The sequence below is a fragment of the Carassius gibelio genome, chromosome B7, assembly GCF_023724105.1.
Source record: "Carassius gibelio isolate Cgi1373 ecotype wild population from Czech Republic chromosome B7, carGib1.2-hapl.c, whole genome shotgun sequence".
NCBI classification, from domain to species: Eukaryota; Metazoa; Chordata; class Actinopteri; order Cypriniformes; family Cyprinidae; genus Carassius; species Carassius gibelio.
The window spans coordinates 32,055,079-32,077,126 of record NC_068402.1 but is presented as its reverse complement, the minus strand read 5'-3'; the positions used below and the strand labels follow the sequence as shown (position 1 = coordinate 32,077,126).

Sequence of the window (22,048 nt, the reverse complement as noted above, 5' to 3'; positions counted from 1 at the left end):
AAAAAAATTGTTCATTTGTTTTGAAGATATTTTTAGTATTCTCTCATAATGTTTGCCAATGCATTTGTAATTGATATTAGAGTGTTTTAACCCTCTCAGGCTCAAATTACGTTTTAGTAACAAGTTTTTAGTACTCCCGATACATAAAATATGTATCTGGAGTAATAAGGTAGTTAGTTTTTAACTGTTGCAAATCAGCAATGCCTGCCTTGAGAGGGTTAATCCAAGTCTACTTCTGAGACAGTTTTTTTTTTTATATCACACATAATTTAGGCTTTTATTTACATATGAACACTGATTAACACACATACTGTATCAAAGAAACTGTATCAAATATGGTAAATGGGTTTTGAACATCATGACAGTTTTTATTTTTGATTGAATTAATCCTAATTAATTCTAATCCTAGTCTTTAAATTCATATGTTTTCTTGTTTCTGTTTTATGTGTTTATGGTTAGATTTTTATGTACAGCAATTCGGTCAGTCTTGTGGCTCTTTTTAAATGTGCTTTATGATTAAATTTAAACTTGGACATTTAGATTTCATGTGGATTTCAAAATAGTTCAGACAAATAAAAAATCTATACAGTACTGTAGTTACAGAAACAAATACTGTAATTATTTTGATTTAATTTACTCAGTCAATTGGACAAACAGATTCATTTAAAAGGAATCAGACATCCAAAACTATACATAAGAGAGAATTTTAGAAAAACGTGTAAAGCTGTGTGCCAAACAGTGACATAAAATCCAGCTATGCAGTGCTTGGTCACTCTGTCACACTAATGGAAAACACAACTAAGATAGTACTGTCAGAACTTCACATACTTTACCCCAGCATTGGTGCTAAATGATTTTCTAGCGCACCTGTTCACATTGCTGTTCTCTTTGTCTCTCAACAGAGCGAGGCCCAGCGCTGGCCGCCTTGAGGCCAAAGAAGTCAGAGGCAAAGAGCAGGAGGGTTCTGCGAAGGCAGCCTGAATCCCTGGACTCCATAGAATCCAGTTCTACAATCTCCTCTGTTTCGTCTTCCTATATGCAGCCACTTGCACGAGCCCATAAATTACGTTTGCGCTCCAAATCACCTTCGACACAATTATATCTATCCAGCGCCCCCGACAGCCTGGACCGGCCCGAGCAGGACGGAGAGGAGAGGGCGCAGTTCACCAGCCGTGGCACCTTCAATCCAGAAAAATCCAAACAGCGCCTGCAGGGTGCCAAGGTCTCACCTCAGAGGCACCGTGACCCTCTGATGGGCGGAGGGCAGAAGAGAGATCCAGACCTGCCCCCCCAGCAGGTGGTGGTGTACGGCAGCAACGAGTTCATGGTATGAAGGCCACAAGGCTCCACGTCCATCCACGGAAAACAGCTCATCCCTCCCTGCTAGCTCACCCGAGTTCACATTCGCTGCATTATAGTCCTTAAGTGCCATGTTGACAGAAAAAAGCAGGAAGAGAGAGCTAGGAGGCTTTCTGATCTGCATGTGAGAAAGCTGAAAGCAGGGCAAAGGGAATGCTGAACCATTCCTATCCGGAATGTTCTCCTTTGGGCTCCGTGACTGTGACCGGGCTCCAAATTCGGGAGACGAAGCCATTGATGAACTCCACCAATTCAAGCTAAACCATGAGCTGCTTTAACGTTTACAGCATTCTCTCCCATGTATTTGCCCCCAAGCCTATTTAATAAATTTTATTTACATGGAACATATAAATCTATATAAATATATTATGTGATATAAAGTGTACAAAGCCAGAGCACCAGTGATTGCTGGGTTGATGAATTCATGTATATTATATTGTGTATCGGTCATGAATGAGTTGGAGAGAGAAGTGAGGATGTGAGTGTGTCTTGTCAGAAAACCTCTGGATGTGTTCGTGCTGCTTTTTGTCTTGTGCTTGGAGGGAAATGATGCCATTAAAGGGACCAAGCAAACTGGTGTTAAAATGCCAGAGGATCCCACACTAAATGAAGACTCCAAAAGTCTTCCCAAACACCACATAGTGTATTATGTCAACAGTTTTTTGTGCTTATCTGCCTCAGTCTTGTTTAAAGAAACCAGTGTTAAAACACAAAAATGCAGAGTTACTGGATTACTATTGCTAAAGGTATTCTAAATGGAATCATTCGGAATCTTAGGATCATCCGTGCCCTGCAAACACTAGATTCCTCTTGCTAGAAAATGACTTAAATATGACTTAATATATTACCAAATGGTCTCTTCTGTCTGTATATATACTCTCATGCGATATTTCCCTTTTATTCCTAAATATTTAATTATTAAATTAAACCTAGCTGTAAAAATCCACACAAGTGCATTTTGGAAGGCTATGCTTCGTTTCGATCCACAGCTCTCATTCAACTGCTGTATTAGCAGTGTTGCCCTCAGAGAGATTCTGATATCTCTCCATCATTAGTTATTGATATCAGGAAGCTGAAATGATCAAAAGCAGTTATTTTACTTGTGCCACCAGCAAAATATTTCTCTGTCTAGACCATTTGTCCTTTCTTTGTCACTGTGGTTTGATCCAGATCAATTTGTCACCGTCATGTTAAACTGTGATTATATCCGGTAACATGGCTTGGTAAAGGTTTCTAAATGTGATGGTGTTTGGCAAAGGCTGTGAACGTCTGTGGACATAAAACACATGACATCAATCTCAGACTGTTAATTTATATTGTGCTGTACAGGGTCACACCGCCTGCAGGATTGAGCAAACAGCTGTCTGGCCTCAGATCTGTTTTATGTTATGTGGAGTCGTGTTGAACAAATATTTCTTATGAAAGAGAAAAAAAAAGTCAATGGTTGTAAAATAAATCACACATTTTGAACAAATAAGAACTGTTTTGGTGAAGTAAAGGTCTGAGTTATTGTTGAGTAATTTGTTCCAGACACATTCAGTTTTGTATATTGAATGATTTGAGCTTTTGGAGGAAAACTTGAATTACCAGTTTGTCCTGGAAACCTGAAAGAGGTGCTCTAGTCTTTTATCACTTTGCCAAATGGGTGGATCCGGCCTACTGTAAGAGAATTTTAATTGTGTTAGAGCTGTTTAACTCGTCTTACTGCTGGCGAAAGGTGCAGCCAGAGCTCCACACAGAGACCTGATCTCACCATCATCAGTCTGTCTGGAATAACATGAAGAAACAGAACAAACTGAGATAGACTCAATCCAGAAGAACTGTGGCAATGTGTCCAATACACTTCAAGAAACCTGCAAAGCTGCAGTACTGTGCAAAGTTTTAGGCACTTTAGGATGACATCAAAAATAATGCCATAAATAGATTTGATTAATGATCTTCTATGAACTTAACTAAATGAAATCAACATTTAGGTGTGACCACACTATGTGTTAAGAAAAGCTTTTTGTCCTAGCTGCACTTGCGATGCTAAATTATCAGAATCATTACTCCAGTCTTTGTGTCACATGATCATTTAGAAGTCATTCTGCTGTTTGAGAAACTTTATTATAATAATTATCTATAGTTAATACAGTACTTTTTTTTCAGTAATCTTTGATGAATAGAAAGATCATCATTTATCTGAAATCAAAAGTCAGTATATTTAAATCATTATATATATATATATATATATATATATATATATATAATGATTTAAATATTTATAAATTTTATATATATATATATATATATATATATATATATATATATATATATATATACATATAACATTAAATTATGGAATTATATAAATTAATACTTTTATAAAGACATAATGTTACAAAATATTATATTTCATATATTAAAGTATCAAATCAGAATATTTGAATGATTCCTGAAGGATCATGTGACTTGAGTAATGATGCTGAAATTCAGCTTTGAAGAGTTCAAAAATTGAATGAATAAAAATGGTAATGCAGAACTCGAGTAGTATTGATTTCCAGCAGTGTAAGCAGAGATGGAACATGAGATCCAACGAACCCCGGAGTGACGTGACGACTGACTCCACCGCACATGCGCAGAGAGGCGTGCGCTCAGCCTCAGAGAGTCGCGCTGGCAGGTACACAGAGCACCAGTACACCTGTGCTGCTCACCGCAAGACAAAATGTCTGGATTCGATAACAATCCCTTTGCCGAGCCTGTTGATGTCAATCCTTTTCAGGTAAATTTCTACTTATTTATTATGTCTTCAGTAGTATGTAAAATGTAAAAAGTTGTATGTACGCTGTAAACCTGTTTGGTTGGTTTGTTAGGTTCTGAGTCACTAGCGTAATGGGGTGTGATTGACAGGCGTTCAGCCAATTACGATTCACTGTAAGGCTGACAAGCCAATCAGCATCTGATGACGATAGAGGAAGTTTGTTCAATTAAATCGTGTTTTTATATACATATAACTGTGTTTTTGCTTCGGCGGTTACCCTCCTAAACCTGTTTATAATTCTGTAAATAACTTAAAGCATTTTACAAACATAAAAACATCCCCATGCCTTACATCACGCGAGGTGTAGCCTACTACGAAACCCATATAAGTTACAAATCCGACAGGTGCATCCAATTTAATTTCGTGACACGGGATATATATTTTTTAAATACAAATATTAAAAAATAAAAATGAAACCAATAATTGGCAATACTGTGGTACTTTCAGAGATGTCATGGTAACGTAATTGTTATATTAATGTCTACCGGAGGCGTTTACACGGCACTCCAAAGTACTTTAAAGAAGTCTATGGCGCATGTCCAGAATCTGTGTATAACAAGTCAAGTGTTACATGAATAGACAAGTCATATTTGATGTGCCTGACAGGATCCATCAGTTACTCAGGTGACCAACACTGCAGCCGATGGCATAGGAGAGTTTAACCCATTCACAGCCGGTGCTCTGGTAAGCATGCCAACGATCTCCAATCCTCATTTTCAAATTCAATATCTTTTATCAATTACTCATGTCCTTGGCTTTATATCTAGTCCAAAAAAAACCTTAAATGGAAAATAACATGCCAAAAGAATCAAGTAGTAGGAGTTCTGTTAAAAACGTTTTGTTTATTTTAAAAAGCGTCTGTTGTGCTCTGTATGTAATCACAATCGAAGAGTTTGAAAAGTTTAAAAACCTTGCCCCCCTCTCATTTAAGGATGGGCGCACCATTCCTGTATCAACTGCCTCTCAACCAGCAGTCCTGCAGACCACAGTGGAGCCCACTCCACAAGTTAGTACAGTGTTTATGCTGAACTATACTTAGCACTTGATATTTGTATGATAATGCATGCTGTATTTATCTTAGTACATCATGAAATAAGGTAAACTACTCATATCATCCTAAAGACAAAAGCAGCATGAACTGTATCTCTTTCCTCCATCAGGCCAGTGTCGCTGCAGGACAGGCTGAGCTCCTCCGTCAGCAAGCGGAGCTGGAGAAGAAGGCTGCGGAGCTGGAGCGTAAAGAGCAGGAGCTCCGGGATCGAAATACAGCATTGGGTAAACCACACTAATACTGATCCTATGCTGTAACACTTTCTTCTGTGGTCTCTTGACATGAAGGAAATTTTTTGTTTTCAGGTAAAGAAAACAACTGGCCACCTTTGCCCAAGTTTTTCCCCATAAAACCTTGCTTCTATCAGGATTTTAATGAAGAAATTCCTGTGGAATATCAGAGAGTTTGTAAGATGATGTACTACCTCTGGATGTGTAAGTGAATGCATAGTTCATAGATGTGTAATCAGTAAAGACTGTTCTAAATTGAATAGTTTGTGATAATTATACTGCAGTGGGGTTATTACAGGGGGTTTTAAGATAAAAATAAAACTGTAAATTAAAAAAAGCATTTTTGTTACTTGAAATAAATAAAACTTAACCTAAAATAACTAAAACTGATAGTGCAAACTAACTAAGTGCAAATAGTAATTAGATGCTATTTACACAACACTAAATGAAAATACAATATTTTCTTAGTCATAGATGCTATTTAAACTAAGTGCAAATGCCAATAGAGGCTATTTACACTAAGTGCAAATAGTGATGGATTATATTAACACTGTTAAAATAGCAGGATTTTCTGCTATTTATAGGCCTATTACTTATTGCAAATAGTGGCAATTATCTGCACCTCAGTATTATAATGCATTATAAAAACAGTATGCAGTAATACCATATTGTGTAAATTATCATTTGAATTCAAATTATTAAATGGATGCCACCTTATTGGGACAATAAAGCCCTTCCTAACGTGTAAAAACCTAATCTGATTTAAATTGTTAACAAAATCTATAATAGTATAGCGATGAATCAGAAATAATACTGTATTGCAGTATTTATTTATTTTTTTGTGTGTGAAAATCTAACTTTTTTGTGGTGTTAGATTGCAAATTCATATGGTTTGAGCTTCATTGATCACACTGGAAATAAAAGGTTAAGTCAAGTACATTGCATTATGGGATGCAGAATTTTGCCCAGTGTTGTAAGTCGTCTGAGTATTTCATTCCACTCTGCCTACTATACATACACTGCAAAACATTTCGAGAAGTATGGTTGTATGCTTTGGCAAACATTTTAGGAAATGATCATGCTCTATGTAAACCTAGATAACGGACCACATCTTCTTTTTTTAACAGATCACAGTCTGACACTGTTTCTGAACCTGCTGGCCTGTCTGGTGTATTTTAGTGTCTCTGTTCAGAATGGAGTGGACTTCGGACTCTCAATCCTCTGGTTTATTTTGTTCACTCCAGTTGCTTTCCTCTGCTGGTACCGACCTGTATACAAAGCTTTTAAGTGAGTTCAGTGTTGATATTTTGCATTGTGTCATAATTTTTAACTATATTTTTTATGCCAGCCTCATTACAGTAATGACAAAAGTCACAACAGGTGAATAGAGAATTTAACTCAACTGTTTTGTTTTACATTTTTTTCTAAAATGCTGTTTAAAGGGTTAGTTCACCCAAAAATGAATATTCTGTCATTAATTACTCACCCTTGAGTCGTTCCAAACCTGTAAGACCTTTGTTCATCTTTGCAATACAAATTAAGATATTTTTGATGAAATCCTAGAGCTCTCTGATCCTCCATAGACAGCAACACAACTGACATGTTCAAGGCCCAGAAAGGTAGTAAGGAAATGTTAAAATAGTCCTTGTGACATTATAGGTTCAACCTTAATTTTATGAAGCTACAATAATACTTTTTGCATGCAAAGATTTAATCAAAAATATCTTAGCGACACGAGGGTGAATAATTAATGACAGAATTTTCAATTTTGGGTGAACTGACCCTTTAAAGATTCAAATAAGGTATTATCTAATTAAATATGCACTCATTTGAATATGTATCTGAACATTGGAAAAAGCTCAAATCGTTTTCATTTTGTTGGCATATTATAGCTACAGGTTTTTACTTTTATACCTCCATAATACAAAATATAAAAAAAAAAAAAAAGTGTTTTTATGATTAAATGTTACATGTATCAGCATTCTGTAAAAACCTTCATGATGGATTGAAGAATAAAACATCAAAGTTTTTTGTAAGTGCTACTAAAGTAGAGATTTCTGGCTCAGTGCCGGAGAAAAGAAAATTACTTTCTTTGAGAAAACAGCCTTTAAAGAAATGCACTGCAATTGAAATCTGCAGATACAAATAGATATGTACGTGTAATAAAATCAACACTAAATTGTGTATTTTGGGTGGTTCTTTCCCCTGGTCTGAAAGATGACATGTTATGGAATCAGCATGAAAACCAACAATGGTTCTGCATGTAGCGTCTTAGCTTTATTGTCATAAAAGAAAAACAATAAGTAATGTTACAGTGTAATCTTTGTAGTCCTGAAAGCTGCTTCAGTTATTAAGATAACAAGGTTTATTGTTTTGACTTGAAAGGCATCTGAGTTTCATCATCTCACCTGTAACTTTTTCTTTTGAATTGCAGATCTGACAGCTCCTTCAATTTCTTCTTTTTCTTCTTCATTTTCTCATTCCAAGTAATAGTGTACATCATTCAGAGTGTGGGGATCCCTGGCTGGGGAAACAGGTGAGGTTCTCCATCACTGGCGATCTTTTAAGTGTGTTATTTGAGTCTTTGTGTGTACTTCCGACAGATCTCCACTTCATAATCTGCCAGAGATCATTTTCCTGGGGTCTCTCTGTGAGTGTGGGCTGTCTTCTCTGTTTTCCGTGAACCTCCTCATTGTCATATTTATTTCTGGTGAATATCCTGTACGCTTCTCAGCAATGTGCCTTTTTAATTTACAGTACAGTTTCATACTGTTAATATTCTACCAAACTCTAATCCGTTATTAAATGTTGATAGACCTATCCAGCACAGAATGAATAATAGCTCTAAATGTCTGCTTGTTAAGGAGAGGTGTGGGATTTTTTTTTTTTTTCCAAAACTATTTTAATTTATTTTCTATGTTAAGTATATTTAAGTTTAGTTGTGTTTGTGAGATGTGTGTGCTGAAAGCTGAGTAAACCTCTGCACAATCGGACTTTGTTGCTGCCTAGAATTAAACTGCTGGTTTTGTCTAGCCAGACGAGAACAGCACACTATTTCGACTCACTGTTTCCCAGTTTAAAATACTGTAAGGCACTGTGAGACAATCTGCATTGTAAAAAGCGCTATAGAAATAATGGTGACTTGACTTGACTCGCAAGCATTAATGTGATCTAATGATTGTTTGGCAGTGGCTGGATCACGGCCATCTCCGTGCTCAACAGTAGCATACCCGTGTCAGTCTTCATGATGGTGGTGGCTGGATTCTTCACTGGCTGTGCTGTGCTGTCTGTTATCTTACTGAAAATGGTAAGTTGGCCACATACTGTATGTGAATGTGGTTGTTCTTGCACTTGCATACATCATTGTCTAAAATTTGTCTATTTTTATCTGTCTGTTTCTCTTTATCTCTCGGTCTTAAAGGGTTAGTTCGCCCAAAAATGAAAATTATGTCATTAATAACTCACCCTTATGCTGTTCCAAATATGTAAGACCTCCTTTTATCCTCGGAACACAGTTTAAGATATTTTAGATTTAGTCCGAGAGCTCTCAGTCCCGCCATTGAAGCTGTGTGTACGGTATACTGTCCATGTCCAGAAAGGTAAGAAAAACATAATCAAAGTAGTCCATGTGACATCAGAGGGTCCGTTGGAATTTTTTGAAGCATCGAAAATACATTTTGGTCCAAAAATAGCAAAAACGACGACTTTATTCAGCATTGTCTTCTCTTCCGTGTCTGTTGTGAGAGAGAGTCTGGATATCCGGTTCGCGAACGAATCATTCAGTTCACCAAATTGAACGGAATCGTTTTAAACGGTTCGCATCTCTAATACGCATTAATCCACAAATGACTTATGTTAACTTTTTTTTTAAATGTGGCAGACACTCACTCTGAGTTCAAACAAACCAATATCCCGGAGTAATGCATGCACTCAAACAGTACATTGACTGAACTGCTGTGAAGATGAACACCGAGCCGAGCCAGATAACGAACAATAGACTGACTCGTTCACGAGTGAAGAACCGGTTGCATCGGTGTTCGGATCACCAGTAGTTCTTTCGGACAGTTCGATTCAATAAACCAGTTGAAGAAAACGGTTCACCGGTTCTTTTGCGCTCGACATAATGGCGTCATTTGCGATGATTGCCCGGATTCAAGCCTTCGGTTTACCCGCACCCATAACACTAGCACAGAATCAGTTCAGAATCAATCACCAAAAGAATCAGTTCAGTTCAGACGCTCTGTGTGTCAGTTTGCTTCATGCTGAATCACACATGCGCAGTGTCATCAGCTCCTCGGTTCACGAATCGGACGCGTCTGACAGAAACGGTTCTTCACTCGTGAACGAGTCAATGTTTTGTTCGTTATCTGGCTCGGCTCGGTGTTCATCTTCAGTTCTGTCTTCACAGCAGTTCAGTCAGTGTACTGAACTCCGGGATATTGGTTTGTTTGAACTCAGAGGGAGTGTCAGCCACATTAAAAAAGTTAACAGCTTAAGTCATTTGTGGATTAATGCGTATTAAAGATGTGAACCTTTTAAAACGATTCAGTTCGATTTGGTGAACTGAATGATTCGTTCGCGAACCGGATATCCAGACTGCTTTGATTTGAACTCTCTCTCACAACAGACACGGAAGAGAAGACAATGCTGAATAAAGTCGTCGTTTTTGCTATTTTTGGACCAAAATGTATTTTCGATGCTTCAAAAAATTCCAACGGACCCTCTGATGTCACATGGACTACTTTGATTATGTTTTTCTTACCTTTCTGGACATGGACAGTGTACCGTACACACAGCTTCAATGGAGGGACTGAGAGCTCTCGGACTAAATCTAAAATATCTTAAACTGTGTTCCGAAGATAAAAGGAGGTCTTACATGTTTGGAACAGCATATGGGTGAGTTATTAATGACATAATTTAAATTTTTGGGTGAACTAACCCTTTAATGCATATTAAAAGTATTAGAACCAATTTGGGTCAAAAAATGAAAATTAGTTTAAGCATCAAAACAGAAAAGTTTATTATAGCTTTATTTTTTCTGTATATTAGAATGTATCCTGATTAATAAAATTTTTACTGACCAAAAAACTATGACTATCATACATTTTTAACACAATTTACAGAAAACGCCCAATAAAATACCATTCAGTGTAGCAATAGTTCATATTAAAAAACAAAAAATCATGTCAGGCATATTTAGAACCAGAATCGTAAAAGACTGTGTTTAAGGATAAGTACATCATTTCATTTGTACAAACAAATATATCTGTTATCTTGAATGAAATTGGAATATTTCAGCCATATTTTGATGCTACATGAAACATTACAGTTGACGGTTTACTTGCATTAATATGCTTTTTATGTATATAAAATGACTTCTTTGTATTTTTATGCAGACACCAAAATAGGATATCTCATCTTTGACCCATATACACTTTAGGTAGCAGTATGTAGGTACTTATTTGTATGGAAGTCCATTTCCACAACTGAATAAAAAAAAAAATAAATAATTAAAAAGGTTATTGCTATTTTTATTGAGATACTTTGGACACTTTTTTCACAGAATTGCATGATATAAGCTCAAATTTGTGAGATATAATATATAATAATAATATATAAACTCACAATTCTGACTTTTTTTTACTTGCAGTTGCGAGTTTAATTCTTGCAATTCTGACTTTATAACACACAATTCCGAGTTATAAAGTCAGAATTGCATGATATAAAATTGCATATGCGAGAATGGCCAGTTTTTATATCACATATGCAAGTTTATATCACTCAAATCTGATGCAAAACTTTTTAACTCGCAACTGCAAGCTTGTATCATGTAATTTTGAGGGAAAGAAAGGTCAGAATTGTTTGTATCTTGCAAAAAAACTTAAAAAAGTTGAAATTACCTTTTATTTTTTTATTCAGTGGTGAAAACAGGCTTCCATTAAATTTGCATCCTTTAGGCCGGGGTAAACAAAATAGTACAGATGTGTACTTTTGAAAGGGAGAAATCCACAGTGCCAGCTTTTAAACCTTTTTCCTCTGAGAGTGTATTTATTATTAATTACTAATAATGTTGTTCAAAAGGTCAGTTTGGGATTCTGCACTGACTTTCACTGTGTTTTCAGGTTCACTCCATGTACAGACACACAGGTGCGAGCTTCCAGAAGGCGCAGGAAGAGTTTTCTCAGGGGGTCGTGACTAACCGAACCTTCCAGTCCGCTGCGGCCACAGCTGCATCTTCAGCCGTACAGGGAGCCTTCCACTAACAGCCACGGTTAAAGACTGTCACAGTCTTCCATCTGTCACAAACTTCCATCAAACCAGCTAAATCTCTTACGGAAAGCACACTCTGTATTTGAGGCTTCTAAAAGCTCATGTTTTTTTCCTGCTGCAATACATTCATTTGGTTACTGAAAATATTTTCAGGTGAAAAGTTACCTGGCTGTTGATCGGTGAGGCACTTTAGATGATGACATGGGTTCTGTCCGAATACAGGCTGTCTTTTCTTTCTGTATTCCTCATGTAATGAAGGCAATGTTTAGAGATAGTTTTATGAAGTTAAAGTGTTTCAGTGGCACTATTTAATTGGTTTATGTAATGTTACAACATTGTTACAGTATACTGCAAATTCCAGTCAATCCAAATATCTAGTTGTTTAATTTTGTCACTGCTATATGTATTTAGAAACCTTTTGTGAAAGGTATTGTTGCATGTTGAATTCTTCTACACTTTGATTTAGTCTTTATACTCCAACTAAATGTGTTATGTGAGCTAATGTCAACAGTTGAACATTCATTCCCCAACAAAAAACATATATTTACCTATGGACTGTCTTTAGAGTGAACTGTAGTGTTTGTGAAAAAAACTGCTGTTATCAGTTTGTTACAGTCTTGTTACATTCTCAAACTGAAGTGATGATTTTGCAGTGTTCTCAATTATTAACAAAATATGTATATATTTATAAATTAAGCAGATATTATTTTACTGTGGTTGATTTGGGTGGGCTGCTCAAATATTTTATGAGTTATTGTTCAATAAACATATTCTGATGAATGTTTTGTTGCCATTAGTCTATATATGATCATTTACATGGGGTCTGTATTTATTTTGTTGAAATACCTGACTTTCCAGGTTCCCTTACGAAAATCAGCCATAGTTTTAACAAGAATAGTTTATTTTTGTAATTTGCAAATAATAAAAATTATTCATTTATTTATTTATTTTTATTAAAGTTGTATTTTCACTCCTATAGTAGTAGAAACAAAGATACATCTTAGCATGAACATTTCGGCAGTATTATGTAATTCTTCCCACATCGTGACTTAAGACATGTGGGGCATGTTAGAATAAGCCATTTTAGATAGATGTCATTTTTATAAAGAATATCTATTTTGGTTTGAGCCTCCAGTCTTTACAATTTTACAGATCTTCTTTATACACCTAGAGCTTGTATCACTCAAAAGAGAAAGAACAACTTGAAATCTCACCATATGACCCCCTTTAAGCTGTTATCGGCACCAAGTTATGAAACAAGTTATTTTTTTTATTACAAAAAATGTATACACAGGAAAGTTCTTTTTACACAGAACATAAAAACTTTCATCAAAAACTATAGCTAATTAAAATATTACTTAAGAACTTACTTAAGAAAAGAAGATACCATGCTAATTAGCCCGTTTAATCCCACCAGTCACAAAAGTGACCAGAAAAAGTTTTCATAAAGCTCTAAAAACCTTACTGACTGATGTTTTAGTGCACTTCCTGCAAATATGGAAAAAATAAAGGGTCTCAATTAAATATGTGCAGTTTCACATGATAAGTGCAAATTGTCCCATGATCAGAGAAGCTTATTTCCTGTTTGCACCTTGAGAAGATGATGGCTGTATCAAAGCTCCAAAACTAAAGGCTAGAGAAGATTTTTGGTACACATGATATTGAGGGTGTATAGGATTAATATATGCATTCACATATATTACATTTTGTTGAGTGTGGTCATAGAATGAGTAAACATGTTGATGGTCAATGAGTGGTGGGATAACAGTGCATTTAGGTATGCAATATAAATCCAGTTGCAGTTTAATATTGCACTAAATAAAAAATTCAAATGTTACAATAAATGTACAAGAATGATACTCTGAATACTCTATTATATATATTTTATACTCTATGCATTAATATAAAAAAAAATGCTTGTTATATAAAAAAAAAAAAAATGAAATTAGATTTTCTTTTTTATCTCAGTGTTCCTATCAATTTTGCATAATGTTTTTATGCATAATAACCCTAGGATGTGATCAAAAAGTTTAAAATAGCTGGGCTAAGATATCTAACCATTTTTATGACTGCAGAAATATCGAATTTAACCCTTTGACGCTTGGCGATTTGGCTGGTGTTAAATCAGAGAAAGATGCGCTCAGTGCTTTTCATACCTCAATGCTGTTGAGTGTTTTCAGCTGCTTAATTTAATTTATTTTAAGATTTCAGACATTTAAACAGAAATTTCAATTAAGTACTAGCAAAAAAAGAAATGTATAGTTTGTTAAATACACGCTGATTTGATTTCAATAGAAAGTGTCAATAATAAACCTTTCAATTAAATTTGAAGACGTGTTTTATTCCTATCAAATACACATTGCGTAGGTAACCATACATTTTACTCTGTTTTCTCCCAGTTCACAGGCCACTTACTATCATGTATTTTGGGAGAAATGGGTGAATTTGGGTATTTAACAGATCTACAGGACAGCATCCAGCGCACATTATAGATCAACTAACAGTAAGGTCATTAAGGTTGATTAAACAATAAAACTAATCAATTTACACATATTTGACAATCAGAATAGGCTGTATCATTAAAGGGATACTCCATCCCAAAATGAAATTTTTGTCATTAATCACTTACCCCCATGTCATTCCAAACCCCTAAAAGCTTTGTTCTTCTTCGGAACACAATATTTTGGATGAAAACCGGGAGGCTTGTAACTGTCCCGTAGACTGCACAGGGGCACAGATGGGATTTTTTAACTGGGGGGGACCAAGCTGTCCAGTAGTCAAATTTTTTCAGTCCAGAAAAATCACCAGCTCAGTCACAGACGAGGTCTTTATTTTTTTTGTAACAATTCAAAAAAGCAAACTTTCTTATATTCTAGATTAATTGCACACAATCTGAAATATTTCAAAACAAAATTTTGTTTTAATTCTCATGGTTACGACTTACATCTTAAGAAAATAAAAAATTCAGTATCTCAAAAATGTTAATATTCTATTTTGAGGTTGATTAGTTTGGTAAATTTTGATTACAAATACAGGGTACCTCCTGGGCTAGTTTAGAACATGCAACCACAATTATGGGAAAGACTACTGACTTGACAGTTGTCCAGAAGAAGTTCATCAACACCCTCCACAAGGAGGGTAAGCCACAGAAGGTCATTGCTGAAAGGGCTGGCTGTTCACAGAGTGCTGTATCAAAATATATTCATAGAAAGTTGACTGGAAGTAAAAGGTGTGGTAGGAAAAGGTGCACAAGCAAAAGGCATGACCACAGCCTTGGGAATATTATCATGAAAAGCTGACTAAAGAACTTGGGAGGAAGTCACCATACTCAGACGTCTTTAGGAAAAGACCTAGAGCTGTCACATTCCTAGAACCAAGCCACTCCTGAACCAGAGAATAACGTCTGAAGCATCTCACCTGGGGTAAGGAGAAAAAGAACTGGACCGTTGCTCAGTGGTCCACAGTTCTCTTTTCAGATGAAAGTAAATTTAGCATTTCATTTGGAAATCAAGGTCTGGAGTCTGGAGGAAGATTGGAGAGGCACAGAATCCAAAGTCCAGTGTGAGGTTTCTGAAGTCAGAGATGATTTGGGTGCTGTGATGTCTGCTGGTGTTGCTCCATTGTGTTTTATCAAGTCAATGCAGCCATCTACCAGGAGATTTTGGGAGCACTTCCATCTTCCATCTGCTGACAAGCTTTATGGAGATGCTGATTTCCTCTTCTAGTAGGACGTTAGCACCTGCCCACAGTGAAAAAAAAAACACTTCCAAGTGGTTTGCTGACCATGATATTACTGTGCTTGATTGGCCAGCCAACTCACCTGACCTGAACCTCACAGAGAATCTATGGGGTATTGTAAAGAGGAAGAGAAGTAACACCTGACAAAAAATACAGAGGAGCTGAAGGCCTCTATCAAAGCAACCTGGTCTTCAGTAACGCCTCAGCAGTGCCATAGACTGATGGCCTTCATGCCACGCCGCAATGAAGCCCCAACCAAGTATTGAGTGCATAATTAAACCTACTTTGGATTTTTATTTTTATTTATTTTTAAGTTTCCTACTTTTCATTTTTCTAAGCTGTAAGTCACCATCAGAATTAAAACAAAAAAACTCTTCTATTTTCAGTCTGTAAATCTAGAATATAAGAAAGTTACCTTATTTGAATTAAATTACACAAAATAAAGAACTTTTCCATGACATAAATTTTTTTTAAGATGCACCTGTATATTATCACTATGGTTACCGCTACAGGCACATTTGAGGCAGCTACCAGCTCCTCGTATGACCCCGGGGTCAGGAGTCATAGCAATACACACACACAACGTAAACGTCAGTGGAAGCACCATCGTCATGTGTGTTTATTGACAACAGAACACTGTGTAGTGAGAATGTGGGTAAAGTAACGGTTAGACTATTATTGTGCTTAAGCCTGCATCTGCCCAGACCCGATTCTTTAGCACCAAAACAAACACACCCATACCCCAACAGGACTGCTACGGTGGCCGAGAGAGAAAACATGCTGCAAATGACAAAAATACCTGTAAATTATGAAAACATCTTCATCAGTTTGACAACACGTGCTGCAAATACTAACAATACAAACAAATAAAGAAATGTGCTGCAAAAACACAGACCACATCGGAAATATTTAAGGGAACCGTAAAGTTACAAATGTGGCTGGGACATAATTTATAAATGTTTGCTCTGAAAAAATATATTTTGTTTATTTTAACAATCCTAGTCATACAATTCCTTAGCTTTGTGGATATTATTAGCCTAAATAAGCTGACTAAGTACACAATTCCTGTACCTGTGAAATGTTATGTAAGCTGGCTTACCTTACAAAAACTAACCATAGCCTGTGGTTTTACTATTGAAATGAATTAATAAATAAATACATTTTATATATATATATATATATATATATATATATATATATATATATATATATATATATATATATATATATATATATATATATATATATGGTTACTGTAATCATTAACAAATTAACCATGGATTTACTACTATAACCATAGTTTAACCATGGTATTTGTACAAATATGGTCATGAAAATGGTAATCAATACTCAAAAAAACAAAACAAAAAAACCCCACATTATTTAAATTTTCTTTTTGTTGGGGTCATTTTGTTTGGTTTGGTATTTGCAGAGCGTTTCTTTATTTGTTTGTGTTGTGAGCATTCGTAGCTTGTTTTTGTATTTCATTGTGTTGAGTATTTGCAGCACTTGTGCTGTCAAACTGATGAAGATGTTTTCTTAATTTGCTTTTTGCTTTTTCTATTTGAATGTGTTTTGTGAAGTTGAGCTCTCTCGTCCACCGTGCATTGCCCCTATTTTGAAATCTTTACCCCACACGTAACTGTTACATTCGCAACCATGGCAACAACGATCGCGGAAACAAGCGAAGATGACACACAAGCATATTCAAACAAAAGCCAATATGGATAAGTTGTGTGAAACAACGCAAAATCATTACTCACCTATCAAAAAGAAACAAATAAACCTCGGCGTCCGATTCGAGCCCTTCCCAATCCTTCAGTTTCTCTCCGCCGCTGGAAAGCTGCTCCGATATTTAGGCGGGTCCTACCTCTTTCTTGATTGTAAACCCTCTTTTTATCCGCCATCGCTCTCAATAAAAGCGTCAGCTAAATGACCAAATGTAAATGTAATGTAATATGCATCCTGTGCACTCAAATTGAGCGCTCTCTTCTCGCTATCAGGACAAGACACGCCCCCTTACCGCTGATTGGCTACAAGTGTGTTTTGGCACTCGGTCAGACACAGCGGTCAAAAGCGTGTTTCAAAAATCATTTAGTACACGTTTAAAGGAGCGGCGGGCCGGGTCTCTTCTACTTAGACTAATGTAAATCGCGGAAACTCAGGTGAATCCTCTGTTTTACCAATAAAACCTTTAATTGACAAAGTGAGGGGGACGGATCTGGTTACTATGAATCTGGGGGGGGGGGATGGGGGGGGGGTCCCCAGTGCCATCTGCGCCCCTGAGACTGCAAAGTAAGTTACACTGTCAAAGTCCAGAAAAGTATGAAATACATCGTCAGAATAGTCCATCTGCCATCAATGCTTCAACTGTAACGTTATGAAGCGACGAGAGTACTTTTTGTAAGCAAAGAAAACGTACTCGGTTACGAACGTAACCTCGGTTCCCTGAGATACGGAACGAGTACTGCGTATGGGGAAAGCTCCTTTTTTCCTCGATACTGAAGCCTTTTTTCAATAACGCAGTGCAACTGCACTGCCATTGGTTTAATCTGTAAACTTTTTTAAACCAATGACAGCGCTGCGTAGCTGCGCGAGCCTGTGGCGATGCAGCGCGCCAAAGCCCGCCAGAATGGGCGGGGCGAATGGCTATATAAGCAGGCAATCGCCAGAGGAAATCAGGTCATACGACTGAAGCGACGACACTGAACCCGCAGCCTCGTGGCACGGCATATAACGCAGTACTCGTTCCGTATCTCAGGGAACCGAGGTTACGTTCGTAACCGAGTACGTTCCCTTTCGATACTTCACTCATACTGCGTATGGGGAACGAATTCAACCGCGCCGTGCCACGGTAGGGAACGACAAGACTTAACTTGAACACCCTGGGGTCCAGAGGATAAGTGAGAGGGCCGGAGCCATCGAACCCTTGACGCTACACTGCTGAGAGGGAGCTAGCTCCCTGGAGGTGGTATGATGACAGAGTCTGCTAGAGGCTGTCGTATCAAACCGAAAGAACCCGAGCATGCAAGGTCGGGATATCCAAGTTATAGAACCTGACAAAAGTGGACGGCGAGGACCAGCCGGCCGCCTCACAGATGTCCTTGATAGAGACACCACTAGACCAGGCCCATGAAGAGGCCATCCCTCTAGTAGAGTGGGCTCTAACTCCTATGGGGCACTCAAGGCCCATAGAGGAGTAACATAGAGCGATAGCTTCAACTATCCAACGCGAGAGGCGTTGCTTTGAGACCGAAGACCCTTTGGTGCGGTCACCAAAGCAGACAAAAAGCTGGTCAGATTGCCTGAACGGCTGAGACCGCTCAATGTAAATTCTCAAAGCCCTCACTGGGCAGAGTAAATCCAGCTCCCGCTCACCTGACAACGGAGGCAGAGCTGAGAGGGAAATTACCTGTGCTCTGAATGGCGTCGAGAGCACTTTAGGTACGTAGCCATGCCTGGGTTTTAAAATGACCTTAGAGTCATTGGGCCCAAACTCAAGGCATGCAGGGCTCACCGAGAGGGCCTGCAAATCGCCAACACGCTTGACCGATGCTAGAGCAAGTAGCAGAGCGGTTTTGAGCGTTAGGGGCCGAAGGTCAGCTGACCGCAGCGGTTCAAAGGGAGGTCCTTTGAGTGCTCCAAGGACCGTGTGAAGGTCCCAAGTGGGAACGGTAAGAGGGCGTGGGGGCTTCAACCGCCTAGCACCTCTCAGGAAATGCACAATGAGGCTGTGTCGACCCACTGATTGGCCAGCAATAGGAGCATGAAATGCTGCAATGGCTGCTACGTACACTTTGAGTGTGGAAGGGGTGAGACCCTTTTCTAGACGCTCCTGGAGAAATGACAGTATCGGAGATACATCACACTCAACAGGGTCTTTGTTTTGTGCTAAGCACCAGTCAACAAAGACTGACCATTTTTGGGCATAGAGGCGTCTTGTAGACGGGGCTCTTGCCTGAGCAATGGTGTGTAGTACGTCCCCGGGGAGGCTCAGAGGCTCCCATCGAGGGACCATACATGCAGAGCCCAGAGTTCTGGCTGTGGATGCCAGATTGTCCTGTTCGCCTGAGAGAGGAGGTCCCGCCTCAGGGGGATCGGCCATGGGGCTTTCATGGAAAGCCTGAAAAGCTCCGAGGACCAAACTTGGGTCCTCCAGAGTGGGGCCACTAGGAGGACTCTGTGTCTGTCTTCCCTGACTCGTCTGATGACCTGAGGGATCAGAGCAATCGGGGGGAAAGCATAAAGAAGGAGGCTGGGCCAGTTGTGGGCCAGTGCATCTGTTTCCTTTGAAAAATAAGTTGGGCAATGAGAGTTGCTTTCTGAGGCGAAGAGGTCGACCTCTGCCTTCCCGAAAATCTCCCAGATTTTGAGAACTGTCTGGGGATGGAGCATCCACTCGTCCGAGGGGACATTGCTCCGTGAAAGCATGTCTGCTCCCAGATTCGTCTTGCCAGGTATGTGTGTCGCCTTGAGCGATCGCAACCTGGGTAATGCCCATTCCAAGAGGCGCTTTGCCAGTGCGCAGAGGCGGCTGGACGAAAGGCCGCCTTGGTGATTTATGTAGGACACCACTGTCATGCTGTCCGACTGGACTAGGATGTGGCGCCCTTCCAAGATTGCCTGAAAGGATTGAAGGGCTCGTTCCACTGCCAGCATCTCGAGGCAGTTGATATGAAGATGGCTTTCTTCGTGCGACCACGAGCCGAAGGCTGGTCTGCCCTCGCACAGAGCACCCCAACCCAGGTTGGACGCATCTGTTGAGAGTACCGTCCTTCTGGAAACCGCCTGTAGGGGTACTCCACGACTGAACCAAACAGGGTTCATCCAAGGCTCCAGGGCTGCTAGACAGGCCTGGTTGACCCTGATGCGAAAGCGGCCGTGCCGCCAAGCATGAGGTGGGACCCGGAGTTTCAGCCAGTACTGCAAGGGCCGCATTCGTAGGAGGCCGAGCTGTAAAACTGGGGAGGCGGAAGCCATCAGCCCTAGCATCCTCTGAAAGAACTTCAGAGGGAAACAGGCTTTGTTCTTGACAGAGGCCGCGAGCTGCTGAAGTACAAGAGCGCGCTCTGGTGATATGACCGCCCTCATATTGACGGAGTCGAAAACTGCTCCCAGGAACGTAATACGTTGGCTGGGGAGCAGTGAGCTCTTGGCGAAATTGACCCTGAGTCCTAGGCACTGTAAGTGGCTCAGGAGCATGGATCTGTTGTGGTCTAGCTCGGTTCGTGACTGGGCTAGAATGAGCCAGTCGTCGAGATAGTTCAGAATGCGAATTCCCATCTGTCTCAGAGGGGAGAGCGCCTCGTTCATGCACTTCGTGAAAGTGCGGGGAGCTAGAGACAGCCCAAAGGGAAGGACTGTATATTGGTAAGCCACACCCTTGAACGCGAACCTCAAGAATCGTCTGTGATGGGGGGCTATCTGGATGTGAAAGCAAGCATCTTTCAGGTCCAGCGAGAAGAACCAGTCCTCGGGGCAAATCTGCGTGAGGATCTGCTTCAGTGTCAACATCTTGAACTTCCGTTTCATGAGGGAAAGGTTCAGATGTCTGAGGTCTAAGATGGGTCTGAGACCGCCATCTTTCTTGGGGACAAGGAAATAACGGCTGTAGAACCCCGACCCGCTGTCTGAGGGAGGAACTATCTCTATGGCTCCCTTCCTTAACAGCGTCATCACTTCGGTGCGGAGGACCTGAGCATCGTCCGGCTCTACCGAGGTGGGAATCACTCCGCGAAAACGCGGGGGTCTTCGGGCGAACTGCAGTGAGTATCCGTGTTTTATTATCCCCAACACCCACTTGGACACTCCGGGGATGGCCTGCCAGGCCTCGGCCCGCGTGACAAGGGGCTGGATAGTGTCGGATGGCAGACCGCTGATCAGGGGCCTGAACACCGACGAGTGTGGAAGAGGAAAAGTGCTCTCTTTTTGAAAATGTGAAATATTTATTGTGTTCGCCATAACAACGGCGCTTTGCATGGACGCAACAACAGTGGGCCCAGGTCGCACAGCAGACAGGCGAGAGAGCTTCTGGGGTGGTCCGGCCGCAGCGGGACTTTGCCCCTTCCTCTTTCTTCCCCAACGATCAGGAGGATTTAGAGGGCGTCGGGTCCAGCACAATCCTTTGCCGGGGGCCCTGACGTCTAGGCGGTTTAGCGCGCCTAGTGGGGCGAGCTGGGTGCTGCTCCTTAGGGGGTGCCGCCTGGGGGGTAGAAGGGGCAGGTTTGCTCTGGTGCTGAGTCGGCGCAGTCCTGGGGCGACTCGGGGCAGAGGTGGAGCGCTTGGGCAGGAAGTGTCGCATGGCTTGGGACGACTTCTGTGCTGCAGTGAAGCGTTCTGTAAACCCTTCTACCGCTGGTCCGAAGAGGCCGCATGGAGAGACTGGGGCATCGAGAAAGGCCACTTTGTCGCTCTCCTTAATCTCTGTTAGGTTGAGCCAGAGGTGGCGCTCCAGCACAACCAGGTTGGCCATGGATCGTCCGATGGCCTGGGCCGTGGCTTTCGTGGCGCGCAGAGCCAAATCAGTGGCGCTGCGGAGGTCACGGAAAGCAGGTTCACTACAGCTAGACTCATCCAGGGAACGGAGAAGCTTTGCCTGGA

The 22,048-nt window shown here is 39.9% G+C and overlaps 2 protein-coding genes across 12 annotated transcripts in view; both read left to right on the top strand.

Moving 5' to 3' along the window:
* Nucleotides 1–2,857, top strand: part of LOC127961189 (unconventional myosin-IXAa) — a 123,923-nt gene extending 121,066 nt beyond the window's left edge. For all 11 annotated transcript variants that reach the window (XM_052560188.1, XM_052560186.1, XM_052560185.1 and 8 more), the window contains one exon: nucleotides 903–2,857. In XM_052560188.1, the coding sequence (XP_052416148.1) occupies nucleotides 903–1,333 (431 nt within the window). In that variant the 3' untranslated portion in view covers nucleotides 1,334–2,857. The remainder of the gene's footprint in view (nucleotides 1–902) is intronic.
* Nucleotides 2,858–3,901: 1,044 nt separating this feature from the next.
* On the top strand, nucleotides 3,902–12,490 carry LOC127961203 (secretory carrier-associated membrane protein 2). The gene is made up of 9 exons (XM_052560220.1): nucleotides 3,902–4,120; nucleotides 4,766–4,843; nucleotides 5,091–5,165; nucleotides 5,320–5,434; nucleotides 5,516–5,644; nucleotides 6,568–6,727; nucleotides 7,875–7,976; nucleotides 8,630–8,747; nucleotides 11,563–12,490. Exons 1-9 carry the CDS (start codon nucleotides 4,064–4,066, stop codon nucleotides 11,701–11,703), a joined length of 975 nt encoding a protein of 324 aa, XP_052416180.1. The 5' UTR covers nucleotides 3,902–4,063; the 3' UTR covers nucleotides 11,704–12,490.
* The last annotated feature ends 9,558 nt before the right edge of the window (nucleotides 12,491–22,048 follow it).